This window comes from Hyperolius riggenbachi, chromosome 7, assembly GCF_040937935.1.
Source record: "Hyperolius riggenbachi isolate aHypRig1 chromosome 7, aHypRig1.pri, whole genome shotgun sequence".
Taxonomy (NCBI): Eukaryota; Metazoa; Chordata; class Amphibia; order Anura; family Hyperoliidae; genus Hyperolius; species Hyperolius riggenbachi.
Genome location: NC_090652.1, coordinates 313933014 through 313954358, shown reverse-complemented (window position 1 = coordinate 313954358; position 21345 = coordinate 313933014). Strand labels below are relative to the sequence as shown.

The 21345-nt window shown below is 46.1% G+C and overlaps 1 protein-coding gene and 2 non-coding genes across 34 annotated transcripts in view; 1 reads left to right on the top strand and 2 right to left on the bottom strand.

Moving 5' to 3' along the window:
• Positions 1 to 21345, top strand: part of CLASP1 (cytoplasmic linker associated protein 1) — a 320170-nt gene that overhangs the window by 75310 nt on the left and 223515 nt on the right. For all 32 annotated transcript variants that reach the window (XM_068246166.1, XM_068246161.1, XM_068246163.1 and 29 more), the window contains exons 3-6: positions 8358 to 8436; positions 11908 to 12011; positions 13401 to 13492; positions 13579 to 13654. In XM_068246166.1, the coding sequence (XP_068102267.1) occupies positions 8358 to 8436; positions 11908 to 12011; positions 13401 to 13492; positions 13579 to 13654 (351 nt within the window). The remainder of the gene's footprint in view (positions 1 to 8357; positions 8437 to 11907; positions 12012 to 13400; positions 13493 to 13578; positions 13655 to 21345) is intronic.
• LOC137526246 (U4atac minor spliceosomal RNA) lies at positions 4326 to 4451 on the bottom strand. Its single transcript, XR_011023087.1, has one exon. It is a non-coding gene; the product is annotated as a U4atac minor spliceosomal RNA (small nuclear RNA).
• On the bottom strand, positions 7871 to 7996 carry LOC137526245 (U4atac minor spliceosomal RNA). Its single transcript, XR_011023086.1, has one exon. It is a non-coding gene; the product is annotated as a U4atac minor spliceosomal RNA (small nuclear RNA).

Sequence of the window (21345 nt, the reverse complement as noted above, 5' to 3'; positions counted from 1 at the left end):
CGTTACAAGGGCCAATGCGCCTGCGCTGAATTCTGCCCGGCTTCCGTACTTCCTGTGCAGCGCGGCCGTAAAGATTGTTACATTACAAATTTCAAATAAACTTTGTTTTCAAGTTAACAATCATATATTTGTATCTATTGTAACTCCATGTTGGTGTTTTTTTTATTTTATATAAATATGTACGCAACATTTCCTTCTGATCGTTCTTTTCTGCGAGAACGATCGTTAAAATGTGTATGATGATCGTTGCATCCCATCGTTGCATGCTGATGCTGCAGTGTGCAGGCAGCTTGAGGGCGTGGCTGATGCTGCAGTGTGCAGGCAGCTTGAGGGCGTGGCTGATGCTGCAGTGTGCAGGCAGCTTGAGGGCGTGGCTGATGCTGCAGTGTGCAGGCAGCTTGAGGGCGTGGCTGATGCTGCAGTGTGCAGGCAGCTGGAGGGCGTGGCTGATGCTGCAGTGTGCAGGCAGCTTGAGGGCGTGGCTGATGCTGCAGTGTGCAGGCAGCTGGAGGGCGTGGCTGATGCGGCAGTGTGCAGGCAGCTGGAGGGCGTGGCTGATGCGGCAGTGTGCAGGCAGCTGGAGGGCGTGGCTGATGCGGCAGTGTGCAGGCAGCTGGAGGGCGTGGCTGATGCGGCAGTGTGCAGGCAGCTGGAGGGCGTGGCTGATGCGGCAGTGTGCAGGCAGCTGGAGGGCGTGGCTGATGCTGCAGTGTGCAGGCAGCTGGTGTCTGCAGGTCTATGGCCAGCTTAGTATGTGAAGTCTGGAGTGTGGCAGAGTAAAGCGGATTATATGACTGTGTGATGTTTGTGATCCATTTACTGCTGTTTACATGCATGCCTTCTCTTGTGTTTGCTGTGAGATGGTGCTGAGCTGAGAGGTGTGAGGGGTAAACAGTCCTTACAGGTCCTTGAAAAAGAGATTTCCTACTTCTGTCTGACCCTCAGTCACTGAGCTTGTTATCTCTTATGTACAAGGTCCTCTGATGATATCAAATCACTTTTATGCTGGAAATACACAATGGCTATCATTCATGGACCTGTTGTCGGTAAAGAGAATCTGTGCGGGAAAACACCACTGTCGGTGTTCTAAGCCCCATCTACACTATGGGACATTGCAGCGATCCGGCGGCTCGATTAGCCGCCGGATCGCCTCTTCCGCGTGCCCGCCGCGTCCCCGCTCGCCGCATTCGATTCCCCGCTCGTCCCCGCCGGCGCCGCTTATCTTCCGCTCGATTCCCTGCCATTGTCCCCTCGCGGGGAGCGAGCAGGGAATCGGCGGTGCGGAGATCCGTCCTGTCGGATCTTATCAATCGAGCCGCATCAGCGGCTCGATTGATAAGGAGCATCGCGGCCGCATCTACTCGTGTAGATGCGGCTTTAGACTTCTGGCTGCTTATTCTTAAGAATGTATCCAGTTGCGGTAGCAGAGCGTAGATTCCCTGAACTAGGCTGGCGGTAGGCTTGCGGAAACAGGAGAAGCTGCTGAGTTGATACATTTCTCCGTGTTCCGCTCTACTGCAGCTGCCTGGGAGGTCTGTATTTCTCCATTCACTTAACATTATCGCCACATCAGAGGGGGCGGTACTTCCCGACCTCACATCGCTTGCTCTAATCTTTATGAATTAACATTTTGTTAAATTTTTTATGATAATCACCGCACAAGGCGGTGATTTATCACTCTGCTCGGAAATGTCAGCTTTTCATGCGGAAAGAGCCTTTATGAATGCTGAATTTGCTACGTGGCCGGTAAAGTCAGCTGTTTTAAGCATTTCTGCATGCGGAAATGCTTTATGAATGATAGCCAAAGAGTTTTTTCAGTTTCGATTTTCTATACAAGTGATTTTCGATTCATTTTACCGCTCTATTCTCTTATCTTTACTTATCTATTTCCATTCACTTCTATGAGAAAGTTTTCAGAAAAACGATCGAAAATAAGATCGGACATGTCGGAAATTATCTATCGAACCATCTATCTTCCGAGAAAACGCATTGTGTATTAGCAGCATTAAAGTGCACCTGAACTCTTACACAGGACAGAAGGAAAACATAGACAAATGCACTCTGTATGTATTTAGAGATTTTAGCCTGTTTAATTCCCTCTCGTTTGTGTCTAATCACAAGCTGTAATTTGATCTCTTCCCTGTGTCACATGACTGCCACGGCAGAGATGGCAGATAAGCACATTTGAAAGCACAGGCTGTTAACCGTTTGTCTGCTTCCATGAATCAGTAAGTAGATACACTGCAGATCTATTTAGGATTTATACTAGCTGCAACAAAGAAATGTTTTTGTTTAAAGGTTATTATGCTTTTGTGTATCTTTTGGAGCAGAGAGGAAGTTCTGAGTTCAGGTCCGCTTTAAAGCTTACCTGAAATCAGAACTTCCTCTCTGTTCTAAAAGATAAGAAACATCACAATAACCTTTAAAGAAAAACATTTCCTTGCTACAGCTGATACAAATTCTGCAATAAATATGCAGTGTGTCTACTTCCTGCTCTCATGGAAGCAGACATAGGGTAACATCCTGTGTTTACCAATTAACTGTCTGCAGAAGCAGCCAGCTGACACACTTGAGGGATCAAATTACAACTTGTGATTAGTCACAGATGAGAGGTTGGCCAAGAATCACAAAAAAGGTGTGACCGTAATGCTGGGAATACACCATACAATTTTCTGTTAGTTTCTGACTATTGCCCATGTAGACTGATCTGTCCTGGCTGATCGGTTGGGATGATATCCGCTGTTAGTCAGTCTTGTCCATTAATAACAAATTATTGATCCATTCAAACTACTTACATGGTGAACAGTGGTTGTGCCATCATTCAATTCAATTGTGCTCCAATGTCATTCGTTTTTCTGCTGCCGGTCAGGGATTGCTTGTTTTATTAAAGGACAACTGTAGTGAACGGTATATGGAGGCTGCCATATTTATTTCCTTTTAAACCATACCAGTTGTCTTGCAGCCCTGCTGATCTATTTGCCTGCAATGGGGTCTGAATCGCACCAGAAACAAGCATGCAGCTCATCTTGTCAGATCTGACAATAATGTCAGAGCACCTGATCTGCTGCATGCTTGTTCAGGGTCTGTGGCTATACGTATTAGAGGCAAAGGATCCGCAGGACACAGTCAGGCAACTGGTATTGTTTACAAAGAAATATGGCAGCCTCTCACTACAGTTGTCCTTCAACATTGGCAATCGAACGTGGGTATGGACCTTAAAGGCCAATGGGCAGAGATTTCAATTACCGCGGTCTGGAAATGGTTAAAGCGGACCCAAACCAAACAATTTTTTAATTTAAAGTATTTAGTTGCACCACTCTGACACATACAAAGATAAATAAACACTCCTTCAAGCCTATGAGCATTTCAGTGCATGCTTTTCCCTCTTCTCTTTCCATAACTACGGTTATACAGGTGGCAGCCATTAGCAATTCCTCCTTTGCTGGACACCATCTACTCCACCAGTTTGCCGGATTCTGTCCCGGCAATATGAAAGGAAGGAAGGGGTTTCTCCAATAAATGTAAAATATTTTATATTTGTCATCATGCAGCTGAAAAAAGGCTGCTATTTATCATTATAATTTAGAAAATAGATTTTATTTCTTGAAATCTTGTATTTTTAATTTGGGTCCACTTTAAGGAAGAACACCACTAGACAGATCCGTCTACATGGATGATGATTGCTTTCTTTTATCGTGCAAAATAGCCAGATGGGTGGAGACCAGGTAAGGCTGTCAGTTTAGCCTCTGGTGATCATCTACCTGCATGCATCTCATAGGCATAATCACATGGAGACACTCACACTCACTCTCTCTCTCCTTTTTTTGTATAGCGCTTTTCTCCTGTCGGACTCAAAGCGCTTGTGGGGCAGCCACTAGAGCGCACTCAGTAGGCAGCGGCAGTGGTAGGGAGTGTCGCCCAAAGAATTCCTTACTGAATAGTATATACAGTGTTCTCCCCAGGCTCTTTCAGCCGCGTGCTCCACTCTGCTGCCATAGGCTCACCACCTCCTATACTATAAGCAGGGTTGCGCACAGAAGCCCCGGCTCTGTATTTGCTCATATTGCCCCACCCGGCTACTTTTTCATGCCACCCGGCTGGGAAAAAAATTCTGGGGCGGATAGATAGATATAGAGATATAGATATATATATATATATATATATCTATCTATATATGTGTGTGTATGTGTGAAAATGCCCACATAAAAGCTAGTTGAAAGCAGGTGTTGCTGGCATGTCATGCTAGTTGTAAATCCTGGTGCAGAGCCTGTTATGGAGCATAGTAATAAAATAATTAATCATTTCTATTCTTTAGACTTTAATGGGGTGTCAAAAATTGCACCCATCTAGTGATTGGTCACCAGTGATGCGTGTGTGCTGTCTGTGGCGTCAGCAGTGCTGTCCTCGCCATGCGCTCATTGGCCAGCTGCTCACCCCAAGACAAGGATGGTTGCAGTGGGGATGGTCAGGCTTTCGGGACCCAAAGCCCGATACTATGCCCACTGAGTGTGAGATATCATCGTGCGCTTGTTTTTCTCTTTATTACCCTCGGATACCCCAGCAGCTCCATTATATCAGTGCTGGAACTTCCCTGTCACTTTTATTTTTATAATTCAAAGGATAAGTCAGTGTTTAAAGACAGAGTTGTAGATAATATGTTGCTCATTTGCATATGCAAATCTGGTTTATGTAAATGTAATTGCAGTCTGACCAGAACTGGCTAGCTTTTCAGTATTAAGGTGCGTACACACATGCGACTATAGTCGTTTGTAACGATCGTTCCCCGATCTTTACCAACGACGATCGTTACAAAAAACGAACCACCGACTATTAAGTCTAACGACGAACGAGCCAAATCGCTACAAAAGAAAGTTCTGTCTCGGCGGATTTTAACCAACGACGATCGTTTGCAAAAGTAGTACATCGTTGGAAACGATCGTTTGTACCAGGCTGGACATGCGCATTTCACTTTTTCTCCAGGGAACTTTACAATTTTATGCGCAGGCGCATTAAGTGCTTTTACGTGGTGTAACGTTCGTTCTAACGATGTGATCGTTACACACTTTTTAGAACTAACTTTACTCCGGTCGTTCTTTCGTCAATTAAAAGATCGTTCGTCGTTAACAACGAACGATCGTTGTCGCATGTGTGTACGTAGCATAAGTCTTCTGGTGTTGCTGTATTGACCCAGTGTTCCTCCACAATGTTTACATCACATATTCAGTATAATCAATAAAGTTTTGTTTCCAGTTTGAAGTGACACTATCGTCCTCTTTTGGGGCAGGTGTTAGAACCAGGGTAAGGAATCACTTTTAATCCATGTCCCAAATAGGTGCTTCCCGCTCCCTTGCTGTATCAGGGGTGACAGCAGCTTGTGTGCTACATCCCCAGGTGGTGACCCTTGTTTTGGTGAGATTTCTGCATGTACAGCCGTCTATCCAGCTGTACATCCAGTAGCGCTGGGTAATGTTGCACAGATATAGAGCCAGTCATTCAGCTGTACATCCAGTGCTGCTGGTTTGTGATATAGTCATTATTCCCTTATGCTGGATACACACGGTGCGTTCGCGCACTCGATTTTCCCGTCGATTCGTTTATTTCCAACATGTCCGATTTGGATTTCGATGGATCGTTAGGTCGATTCGCATGCAGAGTATGCCGAATCGACCTAACGATCCATCGAAATCCAAATCGGATATGTTGGAAATAAACGAATCGACTGGAATAGACGGGAAAATCGAGTGCGCGAACGCACCGTGTGTATCCAGCATTAAAGGGATACTGTAGGGGGGTCGGGGGGAAAATGAGTTGAACTTACCTGGGGCTTCTAATGGTCCCCCACAGACATCCTGTGCCCGCGCAGCCACTCACCGATGTTCCGGCCCGCCTCCGGTTCACTTTAAAGTCTGAAAACCACTGCGCCTGCGTTGCCGTGTCCTCAATCCCGCTGATGTCACCAGGAGTGTACTGCGCAGACACAGACCATACTGGGCCTGAGCCGTACGCACTTGGTGACATTAGCGGGATCGAGGACACGGCAACGCAGGCGCAGTGGTTTTTAGACTTTAAAGTCTGAAATTCCAGAAGTGAACCGGAGGCGGGGCCGGAGCATCGGTGAGTGGCTGCGCGGGCACAGGATGTCTGCGGGGGACCATTAGAAGCCCCGGGTAAGTTCAACTCATTTTCCCCCGACCCCCCTACAGTATCCCTTTAATAAATGCCACTGCTTTAAAAGTTGTAGTTTAAATTCATTTTTCATAACTGCTTTTTATAGAAATTCTGTTTAAAAAAAAAAAAAAAAAAAACAATTCTAAATGCAATAATTTTTTATTTCAATGTAAAGGTGTAAACTGACTGTTGCAGCAGGTCGCTGGTGACCAGTGCAGCAGTGTTTGAGGGAACCTAAACGGAGAAGGATATGGATTTTTCCTTTTAATAAAATGCCAGTTGCCTGATTCTCCTGCTGATCCAGCACCTCTAATACTTCTAGCCACAGCCCCTGAACAAGCATGCAGCAGATCAGGAGCTCTGACTGAAGTGTGACTGGATTAGCTGCATGTTTGTTTGTGATTCAGTCACTACTGCAGCGAAAGAGATCAGCAGGACAGCCAGGCAACTGGTATTGTTTAACAGGACACATCTATATCCCTCTCAGTTTAGGTTCCCTTTAACAGCCAGCAATATCCATGCTTTAATTCCTCCACCCCCAGCAGATTAAAGCCTGCCCATAAACTGGCAGACCACCTCCTGATGTGCCTGATAGATCCCCCTGATCGATATCTGACCAGAGAGGGAACTATTACTGCCACACACCTCAAATAGATATTAAGTTTAACTTTGAAGTCTACTAAAAACCTGTACGACCCGCTGGTGACAGGTCCCCCAGGACCCCCCCACCCTGGGCCCCCCTAAGAGTATTGTGCACTCACCAGCCTGGACGGTGCAATCCCTGCTGTGTTCTTAAACTATGTGACATACCACCACAGCATGCCCCCTTTTGACCACCAAAACCCTGTCCTGTCCGATGTTGGGTGACTGTTTCTTGTGACCCCAATTGTACAGAAGGGGGGTGTTGGCAGTGAGGACGTGGCCTCCATCGGCAGGTTGCAGCAGTAATTTTACTTTTTGTGTTGGAAATAAACATTTTTCAGTATACTGTAAATTTATTTTTATAACATGCAATTATGTCAACTCCAAAGCCAAAGGATTGTAGTTTGTGTGCAGGGGTAAAAGAACACCTCTTGGGTTTTTACTGCTGTCTGTGTCTTTATCTTGGAGAATTTCCCTTGGTTTAGCTGTTCACAATTTTCCCTTTGTTTAGAGGCTCACAATCTAATCCTGCCATAGTCATATGTCTATGTATGTATCGTTTAGTGTATGTATGTGTATTACGGTAACGGTATGTATGTAGTGTGTATGTAGTCTAGGGCCAATTTGGGGGAAGTCAATTAACTTATCTGTATGTTTTGGGAAAATGGGAGGAAACTGGTGTGTTCAGAGGAAACCCACACAGAGACAAACTCCATGCAGATAGTTCCCTGGTTAGGATTTGACCTGGGGACTCAGCGATGCAAGGCGAGAGCACTAACCACTACACCACTGTGTTGGTCCTGTCCACATGCAGATTCCATTTATTTGCTATACAGTTGTAGTCTCTGTGGAGGCTGTTTCAACATAACCTGACTGTGCAGGGAGGTGTGAATGAAGCTCTACTCTACAGTTAGCTGGCCCCTCAAGCCTTATGGGAAAAGCAGTAAGGGAAGTTTTCTATCTGGGTTTAGTTCATTTCATATTCTGTATCACCATCTAGTGGTTATTTTATGGTATTACAAGTTAGTGTTTCAGATCTATTTTTCACTATTTTTTTGGAGGTTCCAAAAATTGCACCTTTCTAGTAATTGCTCACTAGTGGCGCTTAAGTGTTGTCTATGGCGTTAGCAGTACTGACCTCACTATACGTTCATTGGCCAGTAGCTCACCCCAAGAGAAGGATGGTTATGTTGGAAAGCGTTTGAAATTTGGTGGGAAATGCTCACATCTTGTTCACCTTATGGCGATTTATTTTTTTCTCTTTTTAAATTACATGTGAAATGATAAAAATAAGACTCTATGTACCCTTTCTAATGATTGCCCAGCTTTTTTCTTGCAAAAAAATACTTGCTTCTCTTATTTATTTAGCTTTCTTGAAAAAATAAGTTTCTACCCACAATGCACTTGCACAAAATTTGCATATAGCTCATTGCAGCCTATGGAAGTGTTGTGGTTTACATTTGCATGTCTTTTTTAATGGTAATGAAATGCACACACTTTTCCTCTGATTTACTTTTATTTTTTTGTATTTCTTCTGCTTTTTCCAGGTGGCATTGCTAGGAATGGATATTTTGTCGGCTTTAGTTTTACGTTTGCAAGATCGCTTTAAAAGTCAGATTGGCACAGGTAAGTTTTGGTTTGTTCTCTAGTGTGTTCTATTTTATAGATTCACACTTGCAAGCCTTGTATCTTGTTTAACAAATAATTAAAGGAGTACTATCGATTGAAACGACTTTTTTTTTTAATACTGTATATTAGTGTACACATTACCACTAGTGCTAGGGGCACTTTATTTATTCACCCAGGTCTCTCTCTTGCTATCCCTGCTTAAAAATTAATTTCTCACACAGCTCATAGTAGTTTGGGTCACCCTGAGCTGCTTGGTTACTCTGTCACACAGCTCACAAATATATGTCACTGTGTCACTCACAGCATGCAGGAGACATGAGGAGAAATAGGCTGATCTGAGGTGGTAACAGGTAACTAAATGAGCTGGAATATTGCTGGAATATAACTAGCTATAAACAATAGTCTGTGTTTACACTCAATCTGGCTGCCTGCTTGTGGTGATTCACTCCAGGCTGCATCCACTTTACAAGCTGCTGAGAGGGGCAGACCACTGTTTACAATTAGCATTATTAGTATCTTTATCAGTCAAGAGAAGCAAAGATAATAAACACACATTGCTAGAATCTTTAACCCCTTACCACCATATCAATAAGATTCTTTCAGCAAGGTGATAATTAAACTATAAACTGAGGAGTTGATAGCAACTCCCCTGTGCAGAGACATGGGCTTAGCCCTCTGGGAGCCCTCAGCATATAGATACATTTGTATCAAACACTGACGGCCAAAACTGACGGAGGATTTTACAGCTGAGAGGAACAGCTGTGTGAGGAATCAAATTGCTCCTAGTACTTGTCCTAATGTGTGCTACAACATACAGCATTTAAAAATAAATGCATACATCGATAGTATTCCTTTAATTTCCACAGATGTGTTTTCTGAATGCTTTAAAATGCACCTGTTGTATTTATTAACATTTTAAAGGGACTCTTAAAGTGGATCCGAGATGAACTTTCACTCATTGCATAATTGTGTTCCTTTCCTATTGTTTATATGGCATTCCTCAAGCCAAACACTTATTTTTTTTGTTTTGTTTTTGTTTTAATACTCTAATTCCCTATAGACTAAACAAGCCACGCCCACAGGTTTTCAGAGAGCCAAGGCACTTTCAGACAGCAGCAAGGGCTCATTAGGAGTTCATTCTGGGCAGGAGGAGGGGGAGGTATTACTAGCCAGAGATTTCAGAGGGGAGGAGGGGGGATTAGGTTTTTTTTTGCTCAAGATGCAGATAAGCCTGCCTCTGTGTAATGTTTACACACAACATGGCCGCTGTCGCTGTATCACAGGAAGAAATAATCATATTCTATTAAAGCTGTTTGCAGCTAGATATGCTGTATAAACTATCTAAACTTTAGATAAGATATATAGACAAGTTACTTGTTATAGTTAGTTTTTCATTTTGGATCAGCTTTAAGTAAAAAAAAAAAATTCAAAGCGGACCTGAACTCAGAACATTTTCTGTGTTCTAAAAGATAATGCAACAGCATCATAAGTTTTAAACAAATAAAAACAAATTCTTTGTTACAGCTGATTCAAATCCGAAAGTAAATCTGCTCAGTTTCTACTTCCTGATTTATGGAAGCAGACTCCTACTGTGCCCACAACGTCCTCCTCATCTCCGGCCAGCGGAGGCGACCCCCCACAAAGCTGGGCCGTCGCCGCCAGTTGGTGGCTACTGCGCAAACGTGGTCCGGAGCCGCGCGCACCCTGGTTGCGCTCCAGTGGTCGAGAGCTTCTGCACTTGCTGCTGATTACTTGACTCATTTAATCAACCCCAGTGAATTAACTACTTGTAGTTATACAGACAGTATATCTACACCCCGCAGGACTTCACTTACCCACTTAACATCCCAGGGACGTAGATATGCACACTCTACCCCCCCCCCCCCCCCCCGGTTATTGGTAAATTTGCTGACTGTCAATCTCAAAGCGAAACTTAACGCACAGGTTTACACTAATTCCTGTGAAGATATCTAGTGACCTGAAAAGAAAATGACTACATCTACACATACATATGTTAAATATTTTTTTTAATATGTATGTCATGTGTATATTACTGTTGTTTTACTAAATATGGGCTTGTAATTATTCACCAGACAGAAAACGCCCAAAAAAGAAACAATACACCTTAAAGGGAACCTTAACTGAACGGGGGGTAAAGAGTTTTACTTACCTGGGGCTATTACCAGCCCCCTGCAGCAGTCCTGTGCCCTCGGAGCCGCTCTGGAATCCTCCGGTCCCCCGCTGTCACTTAGTTTAGTTTTTGACGACTCACCAGTCGGCCGGCTGACATGCATATTATTGGACGCATTCCCTACTGCAATTAGCGCTGTAGCGGACCACAACGCGTACAAAAATACGCGTTGCCACATTCCGCACATGTAGACATACATTGTACGTGTTGCGGTCCGCAACAGCGCTTAGGGGGCTGGTAATAGTCCCAGGTAATTGAAACTCTTCTTACCCCCTGTTCAGTTAAGGTTGTCTTTAACCCTTTCCACTCAGAGCTTTTTCCTAAAGGTAGTCGTTTCTGCTCGGAGTTTTTTTTTTTTTTTTTTTACAGAAATGCACTCTCCCTCTTACTCTATCTCCCATTTTAACATGGAACATAACATAGTAACACGGTATATCTTATTTTAAAGAACACATTATAACGTTTAATTTAATACCTTATTTGGACAGTTTGGCATCTTCTATTGGCTGGTAGCAGAGAAGAAAGTCAAGGTATGGTAATTAGTACAGCAATTTCCTGGGTGTAATCCTGGCTTGCGTGAGCAAGTTTTGCAATAATAGGTGGTTTTATGCATGCCACCCGGTGTCTTCATGTCACTACACATGATGCAATCTTTGGTATTTCGATTGGGAATTAGAGCAATGAAATGCTGGATACTATTTAGACGCTCCTCCACATCCATTGCATAGGATGCCATTGCTCCTATATGCAACTTTGCAAGAAATCTGCAAAAAGGAATCTGCAAGGAAATTTCAATGCATCTGTCACTTCCTGGTAGCGCTGATCACGCACTTCCGGATTGGGGCAGGGGGGTACCACCTGTGTGGGCGTGTACTCTTACATGCCCACTATACAAGGGGAGAGAGATCGGACTTTGCCCCCCGCAGATGTGCCTTCAAACCGCCGCTGAAATGTGGAAAGGGTTAGTTTCCAAATAATATATTGTCGCCGTATACTGTACTAGGAACATAATTTAAATGTTGTGTTTTCTGATCATTTTCTTGATTGGAGGGAGGAACTGAAGTGAATATTGCATGGTGTGTACCAGCCTAATATTTACCAGCTAGCAAGTGATTTACTGGCTGTTCCTGAATGTGATAGTCTGGGGATATTTCTGCATACAGAGGAACTTATTCACCCATCAGTAGTGATGACTTTTGAGTGTCTGCATTGCTTATGTATCTGGAATAGTTGTATCTGTGTCATTTGTCACCTCTGTCCCTCCTGTCTCCTCTCAGTCCTGCCGAGTCTGCTCGATCGATTAGGAGATGCAAAAGACTCAGTCCGAGAACAAGATCAGACTCTGCTACTGAAGATCATGGAGATGTCATCCAATCCACAGGTAGGAGCCCTGCCCCCATCGTTTGCCATTATTTACCCTTTTCTGTTTATTGCGGGGATGGAAGAACTCATGGCTCCCTTATTGAGCTCTGTTTAGCTTGTTGAAATGCAAATAATTTTGAGCTGATGCAATTTATGTAAATTTTGTATGCAAATTTATGCAGCGTGAACCATGAACCAATCAAATCCTGTTGAGTTAAAATCTGATTCGTCCATAAATTTGCATACAAGGTTTGCATAATTCTGCATCAGCTCAAAATTATTTGCATCTCATTGACCATCACTTGACAACACCTCATCTGAGTGTAAAGTTTTGCACAAATTTACCTACAGCTGGCCAAACCGCTTACAGCCCTGATTGTATCGCTCTGTTTCCCCCCAAGAATTCCCCCTTCCCTCCCCCCCCATGTGAAGGTTGGAAGAGGCTGTGATATTTCATTGTGTATCAAGAGCTTCTCCCATTATATGTTTTGTCGCTTTAAAGGACAACTGAAGTGAGAGGGATATGGAGGCTGCCATATTTATTTCCTGTTAACCAATACCAGTTGGCTGCAGTAGTGTCTGAATAACACTTGAAACAAGCATGCAGCTAATTTTGTCAGTTTTGACAATGTCAGGAACACCTGATCTGCTGCATGCTTGCTCTGGGTCTATGGCTGAAAGTATTAGAGGCAGAGGATCAGCAGGACAGCCAGGCAACTGGTATTGCTTAAAAGGAAATAAATATGGCAGCCTCCATATCCCTCTCACTTCAGTTGTCCTTTAAATCTCATTCCTCTCCCTCTCTTGGGGACACCACAGAAGGGAAGGGATTGGAGGTCTCAGGGGACTCCCACAGCAATCAGCACCAAGTATATCCTTTTCTGAGAAGAAGTGCATCATGGGGGTTCTGTGTGCTGGGATTGCCCCCTCCATGTACTGACACTTTGACCCTTGTGGTTCAGTAGATGGTAAGGCAGAAGGGAACTGTTGCTGCCCTCAGTCTGCAGACTAGTGGATAGGCAGTGCAGAGTGGTCTGCTCATAGGCTTCCCATTCTCCATCAGCAACAGAATGTGTTGCTAGCCTGGAGGATAGCAACACGTCCCAATCTCCAACCTGAATTGACACCTGAGGGATCCAGTCCCCATGCCCACCAGGCGACAGCCCTCATGCCTGTGCACAAGGCTTTACTCCATGCTGCCAACGAATCCATTTTTGCAGGTCACACTTTTGCATGATAAAAATGTATCCTCCTTACAGCAAAAGATGTTTCTGACATTGCTGATAGCTGCTGCGGCAGCTGAGCGATGTGTCCTGACTGTGGGTAACTGTAGTACATTGCTGTACCGCTGTAAGATAGCCGGTTTGTGTCAATAAACCTCATATCCTGATGTGTATTCCCTCTGCAGTACGTCTGGGAACGGATGCAGGGAGGCTTCAAGCACAAGAATTTCCGCACCCGGGAAGGGGTCTGTCTCTGCCTTATCGGGACGCTGAACATGTGAGTTTCTGCCTGTTCTGTGTGGAGTTGGGTTTCTCTGTCCTGCGGCCGGATATGAGACTCATCCTCTCTTTCCTCTCCTCCAGGTATGGCGCAAACAGCCTGACGCTGAGTAAGATTGTACCTCATATATGTAACCTTCTCGGGGACCCCAACAGTCAGGTGAGGCTTTATTCCATTATGTCTGTATATCTGTAGCAATCAGAAATAATGTCATCATCTCTATCAGGCGAGGAGTCAGATGGTTAGGCCAGTGGATTGAGCAGTGAGTTGCTAGCGATAGCATCACGTCTGTGTGGGTGAGCATGTGGGTGACGAGGCATTGTCACGTTACTGCAGGCTATAGGACACCAGGGCATATTTACAAGCCTGTCTTTCCATAGGCAAACTGTTTGGCCTGCTTTGTAATACTTCCAGGGCCGGATTTACCATAAGCCACTGTAGGCACATGCCTACGGGTGCCTGATAATCGAAAGGCTTCTCACTCTGCTCATTGAGTGCCTCCCTCCTTCCTTTCCTATGCAGAGTCCTGATAGGAGCATAAATAAGAGGCTACTCACCCTGCTTTCAGCATTCTACTGACAAGATCTCCCTTCAGTCGGGGGCAACTTAACATTCAGGGTACTTCTGGCTACCGAATACTAAGTGGCACCTGTAGCTACCTATGACAGGCAAGGGAAGTAAGGGAGAAGTGGTAGCTGGGTCAGCCAGCACACTTGCTGTGCAGCTCGGTGGGGGGTTGTTGGTCCATGGAGGGCGGAGTCTAGGGTGCCAGGACATCCGTGCCTATGGGCTCCTGTGATGTAAATCTGAGCCTGAATACTTCCATGCATTTATATGGCTGGCACATTTTCCTCTGCGCTTTACTGAGAACATCAGGCAAACTGTTCCTTAGTGCAGCTCACAAGCCAGCATCCTCTCTGCATGCTATGGCCAGTTATTAAAGACAACTCGAGGTGGGATTTAATTATATTAGTGGGGCACAGAGGCTGGTTGTGCACACTATAACCAGCCTCTGTTGCCCCATGGTGTGCCCCCAGGACCCCTCTGCGATCTGCTGTCCCCTCCGCTGTGCAAGCAACACGCAGCGTGTCACCAGCACAATGTTTACCTATGCGGTGTCTGTCAGCGCCGCTCCCCTGCCTCCTCTGTATCGGCGCTACCCGCCCGCGTCCCTTTCCTCCAATCAGCGGGAGGGAAGGGTAGCGCCGATACGGAGGAGGCGGGGGAGCGGCGCTAACAGACACCGCATAGGTAAACATTGTGCTGGCGACACGCTGTGTGTCGCTAGCACAGCGGAGGGGACAGCAGATCGCAGGGGGGTCCTGAGGCACACCATAGGGCAGTGATGGCTAACTTTGGCACTCCAGCTGTGGTGGAACTACAAGTCCCATGAGGCATTGCAATACTCTGACAGCTCTAAGCATACATCGGGGAGTCAGAGGCATGATGGGATTTGTGGTTTTGTTACAGCTGGAGTGCCAAGGTTAGCCATCACTGCCATAGGGGGTAACAGATGCTGGTGATAGTGTGCACAACCAGCCTCTGTGCCCCACTAATATAATTAAATCCAACCTCGTATTCTCTTTAACGAATCTCAATTAAATTTATCAGTAGAGATAGCTAATAAAAGGCTGATAGTTCTGGTTTGCGTGCAAATGTAATGCAAATTGTATGGATCTTGCAATATAATGTACTTCCTGTGCGTTTTGATGGGCCCAGTTTCCAGCTGCATACAATCCTTATTAAATTTGCATGCAAGTAAGTTATTAGCATCTCGCCTATGCAAACATGGGGAGAACATACAAACTCTATGCAGATCCTGTCCTATGCAAACATGGGGAGAACATACAAACTCTATGCAGATCCTGTCCTTGTGGGAGCTCCAGCCTGAAATTGCAGCGCTGTATTGCGAGAGCGCTTACCACCTGGCCTTATGTCAGGTTTCATTGGGCTAAGCTTAGTCAGGGCAGAGTTTTATGCTCATTTCCTGACTTGAAGTGGTCTGAAACTCTGACATAACATTCAATAAAAATGTGTTTTCCTACTTTGTATTACTCATACAGTTATCCTATTTGCTTTTGTGCATAAGTAATATTGTCTGTTTACAAATTTACAAGTTTCCAAAGTGTTGTTTATCTTGCCCTGAAACCTGCCATTGCATTGTATTCAAACTGCTTTTTATTAATATTAACATCTTCTAATCAGCTTTTCTGAACTGTGTGCCTGAAGCACAGAGAGCTTCTCAGAGAGCTCAGTTTCACTTGCCACACATTGTAACAACATTGGAATGTAAACAAAGATACTGTTATCTGCAGTTTGGATGCGGATTTGAAGTTAAATAGCAGGATAAAGTGCTTTGTTTAACCATTTCAGTGATTTTCTGCTAAAAAAAATCTTGGATAGTAGCTTTTCAAGCTGTGAGGAATCTTTTAGAGCAAAGTAGAAATGCTAAAAATTATATCAAAGCGCTACAGTAAAAACCACACAGTCCAACGGAGTGCGCTGCAACCAGGTCTGGCAGACCTATTCACAGTCCATGTAAAATGTATAGCGCACATCCAAATACATATATCTTTCTGAGGTTGACGTGTAGACTCCAATCTCGTGTGTTATGATCCTCCACTATAGACACCCAACAGTAGTTCAGACTCACCAGATAATTTGGCCACTATTAGACTGGCCAAATGCGCACATATCCAGGAAGCCTCTGTGCCTCCGGATCCTGGTGCCACCTCCACACCCCAGATTTTGTCACAATATCATGCAGAGGTTGATGTTGTATTGAGTTGCTGCTTAGTTGGGGCAGGTTAGGCTGGAGATGTTCTTGGCAATTTGCAATGGATCACATTAAGGAATGGTGGGCATGCCTGGATGAATGAACATGTAGAGATAGGCCTGCCAAGTTTTATTAGCGTTTTGGGTTGTTCCATCTGGTCATGTCCAGAGATTTCTCAGTGACTGAGGAGGAAGATCAGGGATATGTGTGGGGCTTTGGCGTCCCCCAAAAAAGCCATCGCGATTCGCCGCCTAAATGTCCGCAGCTTCCTTTGATGTCCTTTTACTAGCTACCGTAAGCTATACTAGCACAGGAGAAAATACATTTACAGTGCATTTTACTCTGGGAGAAATGTGCTTCTTAAAAGTACGCCTACACATCTTTTTTTCACGATAGCGGTCCTTTAAGTCTAGTGTGTACAAGCTTAAAGTGTACCTGAGATAACATGAAATAAAAAATGAATACATACCTGGGGCTTCCTCCAGCCCCATCGGCCTGATCGTTCCCTCGCCGCCGTCCTCCGCCTTCCGGATCCTCCGTAAGGGCTCCCGTAAGTCTCTGCCAGTTGGCAGCTGTGCTCCCGTGGCTGGGAGTGTCCTGTGCAGTACTACAGAGCGCTCCCAGCCTTGGGAGCGTGATGGGGGAGCACGCACAGCCAGGCCCGACTGGCCAAAACTTACGGAGCACTTATGGAGGATGCACAAGGTGGAAGACTGTGATAAGGGAGTGATCAGGCCGAAGGGGGCTGGAGGAAGCCCCAGGTATGTATACACTTTTTTTATGTCATGTCATCTCAGATACACTTTAAAATGCTGGTAACTTGGTGACCCAGTTATGACAGCACTCGTATTATTTACAGTTAATACCAGTGCTCTCTGATCCCTAGGTGGCGCTGTGCTGTACATGGTAGACAGACTACCGCATTTATTTTAAGGTACCCATACAGTGGCAGATGAAGTAGCAGATTCAATCATTTGATATTTGACCAGAGTTACAGATGTGACCACACTTGTCGGGGACTTAAGGGGCCCATACACTAAATGATTTTCCCGCCGATATACAGCAGATTCGATCACTGTGATCGAATCTGCTGTGAAATCGTTGCGCAAACGCTGACCGAACGATCGATTTCCGTCCGAAAGCGATCGTTCCCGTCGATCCGTCCGTGTGGAAGATTTCGCTTGATCGCCCGTTGGTCAGAAGTGCGTCGATAGCGGTGTTAGAATGTCCGACGACCGACGCTAGCGGCAATACATTACCTGCTCTGCTGGCTTGTGTCCCCGTTGTTACCGCTGCTCCTTCTCCGCTGGGCTCCGGATGGCTTTACCTCTTCCTGTCCAGACATGAAGTTTAAACAGTAGAGCGCCCTCTACTGTTTAAACTTCCCCCAGCAGGAAGTAAAGTGAAGCCAGATGGAGCCCAGGGCGGAGAAGAGACAGCGGGGACCAGGGGACTCGCGCCGGCTGGAGCAGGTAATGTATGCTGGAGGGGAGGGGGAGCAACGGCAGCTTCACAGATTGTGAATCAGTTTCATAGTGAACAGTACTTTGTACTGGTTGAACTCGATGGACGTATGTCTTTTTTCAACCAAAATAACTATGTAACTATGAAATTGATTCGCAATCTGTTTGCAGTAAAGGCAGCCATTCGATCCCTCTCTGATCAGATTCGATCAGAGAGGGATCTATCTGTTGGTCAATCTGATGGCAAATCGACCAGTGTGTGGCCACCTTTAGTGTGCTGTGTGCACACCCGCACGATGACTTAGGCCCCGTTCACACTGCACGCGTTGCCTTCTGGATTTCGGAATCGCGTGCAGGAGCCCGACTCGCAGGACATCAGAAAGTGCATAGACTGTCTGATGTTCACATTGCATGCGTTCAGAACCAGTGCCACGCAACGCATACAAACACAGATGGCATGCGTTCGTACGCGTTGCGTTCCGAACTCACGGCTATCTGCCTTACCCGGTGTGCACAGGTGCCTCCAAGAGGACATACTGCGGATGCTCAGCATGTCCGGGGCAAAGGGCTCCGACCAGGACAACGGGAAACCTAACAGGTAAAAGGAGGCAGACGCGGGCCACGGGAGGTATGGTAAGCCTAGGCGCACCTCCATTTTTAGATTTTAATTAGGGCTAAGGTAACCTTTACGAAGGCAAGCTTTTGTTTTGCATTGACATTTGACCAGAAAGGAATCTAATGCTGCCCACACCCTGCACACAGACTTCCTGTAGTTTTCAGCATGAAATCTAGTTGTACCGCGCATGCGCAGTGGAGTGTGACTGTGCAAGCCCCAGGTTAGTATTAATGCTTGTGTGTTTAGTCTCAGGTACACTTAAACACCATGAATGCAATGGGGAGAAAATGAAATGGTCGCGCATCTAACCAAGATGCACCTGATACATACACACTGCATAGGGCTAAAAAGCCTCTCAAAGGCACAAGTGTGCTCATTGCAGTGAAACAGGTGCATTAAGAACTAATGCATCTCACAATACAAACAATGGAAGCAAATCCATGCGTTACACATTATCCGGGGACCTTACCCTTCTCTTATTGAGAGAGACATCTGTTCCACGCTGCAGTGCATGTTAGCAGGGACGGCTCGTGCAGCCTTCTCTCGGGGTCCCCACCCTATCTAAGTTTAAAATCACCCACCATTATGGGAACATGCTAGCAACGTTGGCTTGGGAGCAGCAGGCCATATAAAGGGGAAGGGGTGCGGCGTGGGCGGCGCCCCAGGAACTCTCACTGCCCGGGGACACCGCCCACAACCACAACCCAACCCAAAGCGAAAGAAATACAATACTATGCAATGGGGAGAAAATGAAATGGTCGCGCATCTAACCAAGATGCACCTGATACATACACACTGCATAGGGCTAAAAAGCCTCTCAAAGGCACAAGTGTGCTCATTGCAGTGAAACAGGTGCATTAAGAACTAATGCATCTCACAATACAAACAATGGAAGCAAATCCATGCGTTACACATTATCCGGGGACCTTACCCTTCTCTTATTGAGAGAGACATCTGTTCCACGCTGCAGTGCATGTTAGCAGGGACGGCTCGTGCAGCCTTCTCTCGGGGTCCCACAGACTTCCTGTAGTTTTCAGCATGAAATCTAGTTGTACCGCGCATGCGCAGTGAAGTGTGACTGCGCAAGCCCCAGGTTAGTATTAATGCTTGTGTGTTTAGTCTCAGGTACACTTAAACACCATGAATGTTGTAAGAACTGTATCTAATCTATGTAGCCAATAGTATTGACACCACCACTCTTAGCCTGTAACTTGCAAGGTTGAGAGCTATGTATTGTTTCTTCTGCTTGAGATAAATATAGAGACGTTACAGAAGTGACACTTCATGGGTATTTTAGGTGTAACCTTCCTCCTTTGTATAATCAGAGACTTTGTATCCTCTTCTGAGGCCTTCAGATGTATGATGAGGGTCACTGAGGGATGGCTGAGGGTCACTGATAGAAGGAAGGAATCTGTGAATGCGCACAGTCTGGTGTAGTGATCCTGGGCAGGGAAGGGATCTGTGACTGCGCACAGTCCAGTGTAGTGATCCTGGGCAGGGAAGGGATTTGTGAATGCGCACAGTCCAGTGTAGTGATCCTGGACAGGGAAGGGATCTGTGACTGCGCACAGTCCGGTGTAGTGATCCTGGGCAGGGAAGGGATTTGTGAATGCGCACAGTCCAGTATAGTGTTCCTGGGCAGGGAAGGGATCTGTGAATGCGCATAGTCCAGTGTAGTGATCTTGGGCAGGGAAGGGATCTGTGACTGCGCACAGTCCAGTATAGTGTTCCTGGGCAGGGAAGGGATCTGTGAATGCGCACAGTCTGGTGTAGTGATCCTGGGCAGGGAAGGGATCTGTGAATGCGCACAGTCCAGTGTAGTGATCCTGGACAGGGAAGGGATCTGTGACTGCGCACAGTCCGGTGTAGTGATCCTGGGCAGGGAAGGGATTTGTGAATGCGCACAGTCCAGTATAGTGTTCCTGGGCAGGGAAGGGATCTGTGAATGCGCATAGTCCAGTGTAGTGATCTTGGGCAGGGAAGGGATCTGTGACTGCGCACAGTCCAGTATAGTGTTCCTGGGCAGGGAAGGGATCTGTGAATGCGCACAGTCTGGTGTAGTGATCCTGGGCAGGGAAGGGATCTGTGAATGCGCACAGTCCAGTGTAGTGATCCTGGGCAGGGAAGGGATCTGTGACTGCGCACAGTCCGGTGTAGTGATCCTGGGCAGGGAAGGGATCTGTGAATGCGCACAGTCCAGTATAGTGTTCCTGGGCAGGGAAGGGATCTGTGAATGCGCACAGTCTGGTGTAGTGATCCTGGGCAGGGAAGAAATCTGTAAATGCGCACAGTCCAGTGTAGTGATCCTGGGCAGGGAAGGGATCTGTGAATGCGCACAGTCCAGTATAGTGATCCTGGGCAGGGAAGGGATCTGTGACTGCGCACAGTCCAGTATAGTGTTCCTGGGCAGGGAAGGGATCTGTGACTGCGCACAGTCTGGTGTAGTGATCCTGGGCAGGGAAGGGATCTGTGAATGCGCACAGTCCAGTATAGTGTTCCTGGGCAGGGAAGGGATCTGTGAATGCGCACAGTCTGGTGTAGTGATCCTGGGCAGGGAAGAAATCTGTAAATGCGCACAGTCCAGTGTAGTGATCCTGGGCAGGGAAGGGATCTGTGAATGCGCACAGTCCAGTATAGTGATCCTAGGCAGGGAAGGGATCTGTGAATGCGCACAGTCCGGTGTAGTGATCCTGGGCAGGGAAGGGATCTGTGAATGCGCACAGTCTGGTGTAGTGATCCTGGGCAGGGAAGGGATCTGTGAATGCGCACAGTCCAGTGTAGTGATCCTGGGCAGGGAAGGGATCTGTGACTGCGCACAGTCCGGTGTAGTGATCCTGGGCAGGGAAGGGATCTGTGAATGCGCACAGTCCAGTATAGTGTTCCTGGGCAGGGAAGGGATCTGTGAATGCGCACAGTCTGGTGTAGTGATCCTGGGCAGGGAAGAAATCTGTAAATGCGCACAGTCCAGTGTAGTGATCCTGGGCAGGGAAGGGAT